At 53.6% G+C, this 9,346-nt stretch overlaps 1 protein-coding gene across 1 annotated transcript in view; it reads left to right on the plus strand.

Moving 5' to 3' along the window:
* DHRSX (dehydrogenase/reductase X-linked) overlaps positions 1-6,901 on the plus strand; it is a 95,793-nt gene extending 88,892 nt beyond the window's left edge. Inside the window, exon 7 of the mRNA XM_074324076.1 lies at positions 6,447-6,901. Coding sequence (XP_074180177.1) covers positions 6,447-6,650 — 204 coding nt within the window. The 3' untranslated portion in view covers positions 6,651-6,901. The remainder of the gene's footprint in view (positions 1-6,446) is intronic.
* Positions 6,902-9,346: the final 2,445 nt, after the last annotated feature.

Consider the following 9,346-nt stretch of genomic DNA (forward strand, 5'->3'; position numbering starts at 1 on the left):
TGAGGGTCCCTCGTGTTTCTGTTTGGTGCTTGTCCTTCCCAGTCTGGGCTTGTCTGAGTGGGCTATTACCGTTCTAGTACGCGGACGGCTGTGTTTCTTGAACCCGCTTTTTGGTACCTTTGGGTGGTTGCCCAGTGAGTGCCACAACCACAGCAAGCGTTAACGTCTGATCCATTTCCCTCTGGAAAAGATACAGCCTGACAATTCCTTTGTAGATACCTTGACTCCCCATGGGACCCAACGTGCTACATGCGTTGCCATCCTTTCAAAGACAAACACGGAAGGCACACGGATGAAATGACCTGCCCTGGGTGGCACGGTACCGCTTTAGACGGTGGTATTTAGACGGTGGCATTTGTGTCTACGATCGAGTGTTGAAAGGAGGTGGTTGCAGAGGGCATGCACGTTGGAAATCTGGTACCCCAAATTTCCCAGAACTTTTCCGCAGACATTTTATTTAAGATTTTTATTACAATGTAATAATGTTCGTCCCCTCTCTCTTCTTTCTGTACGTCTGGTGGTCGTCAGCTTTTGCACAGCTGGTACAACCCTCACAGCGTCAAGTAACTTTGTTGGTGGGGAGAGGGGACTTTTAGCCGAACTGATGGAGCGTTGAACTTTCAAAGATTGCTGTTTCGTATCTGGGAATGAGTCGTCTCTCGTTTCAGTCGCATTTCCCTTGGTACCTATGGTGACATGTGTTTAAAGTAAGAAATACATCTTTGGTCTCCTTCCCGGTTCCTGGCACGGAGCTCCTAAAACCTTCGGAATTCCTTGTGATAGCAGCCATGAAGGTGTCTTTGGTTAACGAGGTGACTTTCGGACCACACTTAGGGACGGGGGCTGGTGGCCTGGAGAACCAGCCACCTAATTAGAGCGTTGGAACTTGCAGTCCCACCCCGTGACCCTCCTGGGAGAGGAGAGGGGCTGAGGTGGAATCAGTCACCAATGGCAGATTCCATCAATCGTGCCTGTGTCACGAAGCCACCATGAAAACGCAAAAGGACGGGGTTCACAGAGCTCCCGGGTTGGTGACACGTGGAGATCTGGGGAGACTGGCTCGCCTGGCAAGGACGTGGAGGTCTGTGCCCTGTGCATCTCTTCCACCTGCCTGTGCCTGAGCTGTATTCTCTCATAATACACCGCTGATCTAGTGAGTGACCTGTTTTCCTGAGTTCTGTGAGCCGCTCCAGCAAATTAATCAAACCCAAGTAGGGGGGTCGTGGGACCCTCTGATTTGTAGGCAGATGGTCAGAAGCGCAGGTGACAACCTGAGCTTGCGACTGACGTGTGAAGGCAGGGGACAGTCTTGTGGGACCGAGCCCTTCACCTGTGGGGTCTGACGCCCCCTGTCTCTGGGTGGGCTGTGTGAGAACGGAGTGGAATTGCAGGCCGGCCCTGAGCAGGGGGGTCCACCCACAGGACACACAGCAAAACCAAACGCTGAGCACCGAGTTCTGTGGTGGGGAAACTAGAGCCATTTATTGGCAAGGGCAATAATCTGAACTCCCCACTGGTTTTTAATGGAGGGTTTTTAAAGGCAGAGATGGAGGCTTAGAGGTTAAGGGTCGTGGGCGAAGCTGGTTGGTTAGTCCCTGTGTTTCCTTTCCTCTGATTAATTTAGTTCCTCACGTCATTTTGTCTGGAGCCTTTGTCACTCTGGCCGGGCGATCTAACCAGGTGATGGCACCAAGGTTCTGCAAAATGTCCCGTAATTGTGCATGTGTGACGTTATCTTTCAAGCACAAGGTGGGAACTACACATCTTGTGACCACTCTTACTGTTTAAGCTCTCCTTGCTTTGCACTTGACTAGCTACAGGTCTCTCTTACCTCAAGCAACGCGTACTTTAGAACACTTTTCCTGGAACGTGCTTTCCAGGTGGGTCCTCAGGGCATGATGGCATGCTTTCTAATCTTTGGCTGTAGCCACGTGACAACCACAGCCATTGAATCACTTAGTTCAAACCCAAGCCTGCGTGTCTAGACTCTGTGGTCTGACCCCTCATCGTGGTTACCCTGGGCTGTCTGTGTCGAGGACACTGCTTGGGTGGGAGAATTGCATGTGGTGTGGGTGATAAACACCGACTTTAGACATGCTGCTCAGAATTGTAATGCTTCCAGAGGTGTCTGATAAGTCTCAGTAAATGCCCATACATTTGCGATGCATTCCATTTATTCCTGATGGGTTTTGTGAGGTTTTGAGGTTGCTTTGTTTCTTTTGTGAGTAGGGCTTGGAAAAAATGTTGCAAACTATGAATGCAACCAAATAAAGACAATACTTAAAAGTTAGCAATTTCCCCGAGTGTTACGAAAAATAATAGAAACGGAACCACTTTAAAATGGAGCCACCCCAGAGGACCAGCCTGGTATGTCTGATGCCTCAAACCTGTGGATGTGAAAACAGGACAAAGTCACCTCAGGACGGGGCCTTAGCAACCTGCTGTCCCAAAGAGCTGTTTGCAAAGACAACAAGAAAGCAGGTGTCATGACTCCAAGACGGATGACTCTGGGCTGAAAATTAAAAACACTGTTTAGCATCAGCGTCCCTGTGTCACCTTATCTGCACCAATAGCAACACCTTCCTTCTGTGATGTCACTGTCCCCTCCCTTTTGTCATAAATATCTCTGGCCTTTGTGTCCCCATCGGAACACTGTGTGGGCTTCTGCCTGAGTCAGGGCTTCCCGAGTAGCTATTCTCATGGATCTCAGATAAACGCTTGTGACCTGTCACTCTGAAAGGCCTCTCACCAGTAGGTGACATAAATCTGTGCCGTCTTAAGCCAGCATGTCTGTGACTACTTGCTAGACTCACCCACCCCCTGTCTCTGCATTTCCACTCTCAGGACAGTCTCCTTGTGTCGTTGGCAAGTTGTTGCCTTCAGCGGCTTCCTTTGTGAGGCCGGCTGGTAAGACGTACGTCCCAGGTGGCGTGTGGAGCCGAGTCAGATGGCATGCCACAGGAAGGACGGGGCCAGGGCACGGTGGCCGTTCAGACATCTTGTACCCATTTGTCCCAGCTGGAAAACGAGCTTTTTGGGACACAGAGTTGCCAAGGCCCCATCGTAAGGTGACTTTGCCCTGTTTTAACATCCACAGGTTTGAAGCGTCAGACAGGCCAGGCTGGTCCTCTGGGCTCATTTCCCAGCACGTGGCACCGGGAAACTCACGTCACGGTTCTGACAATTTGGGGACAGCAGCTGCTGATGACAGCCCCACAGGGACAGGTGGTCCCCATCTGCTGGTTCATCGATCTGCGCTTGAGGTTGACGAGATAGGAGACAGTTCAGACTTTGCAGTCTCGTCGGGTCTCTTCGCCATATGCTTTTCTTTTCTCTGGCTCCCTTTTTGTGGAAAATAATCCTTTAAAAGTACAAAAAGCATTCTTGGTGACACAGCTACAGTGGCTGTCTTCCTGCGTGACGCGTTTCCTGGTTGTGGAAGTCTCCCCAAACCCACTCTCTGTGTGCACAGCCCAGCCTCTGCGAGAAGGCAGCGTGTGCTATGGCCGAGGATATTGACCCGGGTGCTGCTGCCCTTGGTATGACCTTCAACTGCTTCCCACCGTGGACACACGACCAACCATCTCTGAGCCTCGGATCCGTCCCTGTAAAACGGGTGTGTCGGGGCTCCCACGCCTGGCCCGTAATACTCACCGTCACCCCGGTCTTACTTAGTATCTATGTTCTGCAGTCGTGTTTCCTCCACCTGCCGAGAGCTTTTCACTCCTACGACTTCATTCGTTGCTCGTGATAACATGTGGGGAAAGCTCGTTCTGCGATTCCCGATTTCCGGGGGAGGGAGCAGAGGCCTAAGGAAGTGGGGTTCGCAGGCTCGGGCTTGTTCTGCGTGTGTAGGCATGCTGACACGCGCGCGTGCCTCTCAGCATTTATCCAGACGTCCTCCGTTCACACAGGCATGCTGTGTCATTGCTCTGATGGGCGGTAATTAGGCTGGTGACGTCAGATGGAAGAGGAAAGAAGAATAAGTGTGCGACACCACCTTTTCTCATGAGCTGTCAAAACACTTAGGATTAAAGATTAGCAATGAAATCGCATTTCCTCCACCTTCATTGGGGGCACAAGGGTTTGAGAGGGTTGGCAGTGATCGTGGTGGCTTTTTATTTAACCTGGCATCTGTCGTGCACATGGGTATATGTGTGTGCACGTGAGTCTCTGCACGTGTGTGTGCATGCACATAAGTGTGTGGGCACGTGGGTCTGTTGTGTGGGCACAGGAGTGAGCTTCCCCCAGAAACGCCGTCGTCAGGTAGAATTTTGCAGCATCCCGTCGCCCTGGCAGAGGGGTGTGGGCTGCAGTGGTGACGGACGAGCGAATTGGGAAACAAACGTATTCCGGGGGCTAATTTAATGATGCGTTTGCAGCATGAAATATAAAGGGGTAGGAACTTCGGACGCCTCACAAATGCGGAGTTGGTTCCTGTGAACTGGGGAGCCCACCGGACCTTCGGGAGGAAGGCGGGCTGGAGATGGAGTTTGATCATTTGACCAACGACTAAATCACGGCTTCACAGTGAAGCCCCAGTAAATGTCCAGGCACTCATCCCCGGGGGGAACGTCCTGGTGGGGGCACAGAATAATGTGCAGGGCGGGTGACGCCCCCTATCTGTGTGCCCGAGGCTGCTTCCCTGTGGGTTCCCGCTCTGTGTCCTTTATCGTAAAACTGGAATCCCAAGTAGAGTGAGTCTTCTCCTAATGGCACCGATTGGTGCTTGGCACTTGCGAGGCGACATCAGATGACGGTTAACGGAACCAGTTTTATCTGTTGACTACATCAGAAAAGACTGTACAAAGAAGTGGGACGTGAGAAACCGCTGGTTCCACATTGATGGATCTCGTAAGCATTAGGATTTGGGGAGGGTGGGAAGTATCACCCCAGTGTGTTTAAAAGCTGAGACTTACAACCAAGAAGAGCTGAGAAAATCATTATTAGCACTTACGAGGAGTCTCCACCAGCCTCTTGCCGAGTACACGTGTATCGCGTGCACACACCATACAGCTTCCGTTATTACACACGGATATGTGTCACTTATACATCCGAAGGGGGAAAAACCCTCACTGAATCCTGTACAGATGAACGTCTTGCTACAGTGACATGAATGGCCTGTCCCCAAAAGGCAGAGTCGGCGTCATGACCACCTCCTCCCCCGCTGGTGTCACCCTTAACCCCACCCCACCCACGGGAACCCGGGGTTTCCCATCACGTGCATCTTCCCCTCTCCAGACGGCTGCGAACCCTCAGCTCCTCCTCCCGGCACATTCCCAGAGGCCCCAGCTTCTGCTTACCAGCCACGTCCCCCCGCTAGGAGAGCTGACTCTCGCTGCCTTGGGGGGCCCCCCTGCGCTGTGAAAGGAGAGGTTTACCTGAGCTTCCCTTGGCGATTTCCCACCGCACTCGCGTTCAGTGTTGTGGGCGGCTCGCTACCCTGCCTGGAAGGGGACGAGGTGCTTTTCTCACTGACCTCACGCTTGTGCACGCGTCCCACGCAGCTGTGGTGTCAAGGACGCTGGGAGGTTCCCTCGTCTTTGAGTGTAAATGCCCGGGTGACATGGGCAATGACAATTTGGGCTCGTCGTCATCGAGAAAATGTCAGCGTTGGGTTGTGGCCTCCCTGCAGAAGTCACCCGTCGTCCTGTGATGATATAGTCTTAGAGGCACAGCAGAAGGTCCAAGGTTGGGTGAGATGAGCGGATTTGCAAGTTTATTCCAGGAGATAAGCCCCTCTCAAGTCCTCATGACAGTGCTAAGACGATAAGAGGAAACGCTGTTGGTTTCTGGGTATTGAGTGGTTGCCATGACGACCCTTGGGTTCCCACGATTTATGGTCCCTTGAGTGTGTCCTGCTTGTTACACACCCACCGATTCTTGGTCCCACTGGCCACTCTCAAGGGCCACGTCCCAACACGGCTGGCTGCCTTCCATCTTCACAGATCTCTGCCTTTCGAGCTTCTCTTTGAACTTGACTTTTCCTAAGCCTGTGTTCATGCCCCATCAAAACTCGCCTCACTTCCTCAAAACCAGAAGCTTTGTGCACCCCATGTTTCCCCTAACACACAGGGAGGCCTCCAGAGCCCAGATGCTGAGGACGTGTGTGCTCCCAGCCAATGAATAAAGCATCTCGGTTTTTATAATCATTGACTGAATATTTGCATCAAGGCACTTGACGTGCATCTGCGTCTCAAAGTGGGTGACCCCCAATGGGGCAATCCGACCCCCGTGGGTGTGTGTCCCTGTGGACGGGGATGGAAAGCAGCCCAGCAGCCACGGGGCTGTGACTCTGTGCCTGGGCGAGGCTGCTCGTCCCAGCTTTCTGCAGGAGTGTTGGGTCCCAGGGATGGTGTGGTGTCGGGCCCACTGTCTCCGGGGGTGACGTTTGACAACGCGGTGCTCTGCTTTCACAGCTTCGTCATACTTTCTTCTCCCCACAGACCCCGGATGAAGGAGCCTGGACGTCTGTCTATGCAGCAGTCACCCCAGAGCTGGAAGGAGTGGGCGGCCGCTACCTTTACAACGAGAAAGAAACCAAGTCGCTCAAGGTCACGTATGACCTCAAGCTGCAACGACAGCTGTGGGCCAGAAGTTGCTCAATGACCGGTATCCTAGACGTGACCCAGGAGGTCTTCTCACGATAGTGGCCATGACGGGAGGCCTGGCCCTCAGCCAAGCACACGCAGGTCTATGAAGGATCTCATGGCCCCATGTGTCACACTCGCCTGCCGTCGGTGACCTGTCCCCAAGAGTCTCCTGGTGAAAGCCCTGCTTCTGTGGGAAATCAACTTGCTAAAGAGTGTAATTCTGAGCAGTTCGGCCTAAGCCTTAAATCCCCAAGTGTCAAATTGTCCCAGGTGCCATGAAAAATTAAATCCTGTGGTTTCCTTGCTTAGCACAGAGTGGCCAGGCAGCTCGGGGAGAAACGTCCCATGTGACACGGGCACTTTCAAGACACCGTCCAGTGTGGGGACCCTGGGGCTATGAGGGTCCCTGTCGTGGTTCTCCGTCTCTCCTCATCATTCTGGAGACCTGGCATTGACGCGAGCGTCCCACCAAAGAGACACAGCCTTACTCAGCCGGGGATCAAGGCTGCTGTGACCACCCAGCTTCCACCCCACCAACCTTGCGGGGGGGGGGGGCCCATCCACAGCTGCTCCTTCCAGCCTTAGCAGGTGCAAACAGGGCCTCAGCCCATGATTCACATATATGTACCTGACCCTTAGGAGATTGTGTGCGAGATGGTAGAGGAAGGGGCCAGGACTCCACTCACCATGGAGTCTGTGGGACAAAGAGGGGCCAGGACTCCACTCACCATGGGGTCTGTGGGACAATAGGGCCAGGACACCACTCACCATGGGGTCTGTGGGACAATGGGGCCAGGACACCTCTCACCATGGGGTCTGTGGGACAATGGGGCCAGGACACCACTCACCATGGGGTCTGTGGGACAATGGGGCCAGGACACCTCTCACCATGGGGTCTGTGGGACAAAGAGGGGCCAGGACTCCACTCACCATGGGGTCTGTGGGACAATAGGGGCCAGGACACCTCTCACCATGGACACTCTAGGACAGGGACACGGGCAGATGCTGGGTACTAGTCACCATGGTTGTTTTAGGACAAGAGCAAGGTTATTGCCGAGCCTATTGGTTTCCTCATTTATCCTTCTGTATCTTCAGTCACAGGCCGTAAACCCCCAGGAGCTGGCAGAGGCAGGAGAGACTGTCCCTGAGACCCCCAGAGGGAGTGTGTTGCTTGGACACCTTGATGGCAGACTCCTGGTCTGCAGAGCTGGGACTCGATGGATTCCTGTCGTTTTCAGCCACCAACAGATTGATAGTTATTTGTTCCAGGAAGCTCGTACTTATTTTCACCATTTCAGGCTGTTCTGTGGGCACTTCCCTTGGCATCAGGCCCAGCCTTCCTTACCCACCAGCCAGGCAAGGAAGGCTCAATCCTGTTTCTGGGGACGGATACCGGAGTTCCAGTTTACAGCATGGAACGATGGGCCTTTAAAATACTCCTGCAACGACCCCGTATGTATCCTGCTGTTCAACACCATGAATTTCGAGACCACTGACCACTGGTCAGCTAACTGTCCATTCCCTGAATTGGCCAAAATCCCACCATGACCCAATACATCCATTGGGATCCCAACCCATAGCTGTTGCAGTGTGGCTTGTGCAGCAGACGCGGGAGGGAGCAGATGCTTTGCCACTTGCTGCTGAATGGTTCTCACATGGACGGAGCAGCCACCTTAAGCAATTTCACCATCAGCCGTCCTTCTGGAACAGAGTGTTACTTAACGGGCTCTGATTGCAGCGGCTCAGGTGTGGGGTACGTGAGACAATCCCAAGTGGGCTTCCTTCCATCTCCTGCTCCCGAGACATGGCGCTTGTCTGGTGGTAGCTCTAAACAAAAGTGCATCTAATCAGAGATGCCGAAGGTGTTCCTTGAAGGTCCTGTAAGGCCGGTGGGTCTGGCTCTCACTGGGGAGCCTGTGCTGACAACTCATTTCCAGGTTTCGTTCCTCTGGGCAGCAGCGTTTATGGAGCACTCTTAACCCATCCTCTTGTTGAGCCAGCTTCCAGTCCCGGACACGGGCACCTCCTCACACTTCCTGGAGGTTCTGCTAAGCCCTAGAGCCCGGACTCACATGTTTGTGGGACAAGAGTGACTCCATATTAAACCAAGATGGAGACGCGCCTGGTATCTCCAGACGGCCAGGGCTAGGTACCAGAAACCACCGTCTTGACTTCTGGGAAGCCCCCGACCTTGCAGCGTTTGCACATCATTGGAGAGCCCGAGGCAGCTAGAGGCCATGGTACACTCATGCCAAAGATGGTCCCAAGTACAGGCTCAGGCGGGGGTGACAGGAAGGGTCCCGGCCAAGCCGACGTCCTCCATCTCTGAGAGACCACCACGCGTGCTGACACCTGACAGATGCCACAACCCCCAGGGTGGGCAGACAGGCTCTGAGAGCAAGTGGCATCTTGGAGGACCCTGGCCTCAGGTGGAACCCCCCCCTTGCTGCGTGACAGCCAGCCCTATGTTATCGCTTGTCGCTGGGAGAGAGACACCATGGTTCTGAGAAGTTGGCGTGTGCCCCTCGACACCTGATCAGACCTTCCTGGAGCTCAGAGACACTTCCCAGCTTCTACAGAGAGCACGTAAGGCTAAATTCGCAGCATGACGGGCACTGGGGACCCTGGGTTTGCACCTGTCCTCGATGTCCCATGCACCTGAGGCAGCCTCCGTGTCCCAGAATGGAAGGATTTTCACCCCCGGGTGAGACTGATCCAATACTTGTACCTATGATGTGTGTGGCTTGTCAGTC

The sequence above is a fragment of the Rhinolophus sinicus genome, chromosome X, assembly GCF_036562045.2.
Source record: "Rhinolophus sinicus isolate RSC01 chromosome X, ASM3656204v1, whole genome shotgun sequence".
NCBI lineage: Eukaryota > Metazoa > Chordata > Mammalia > Chiroptera > Rhinolophidae > Rhinolophus > Rhinolophus sinicus.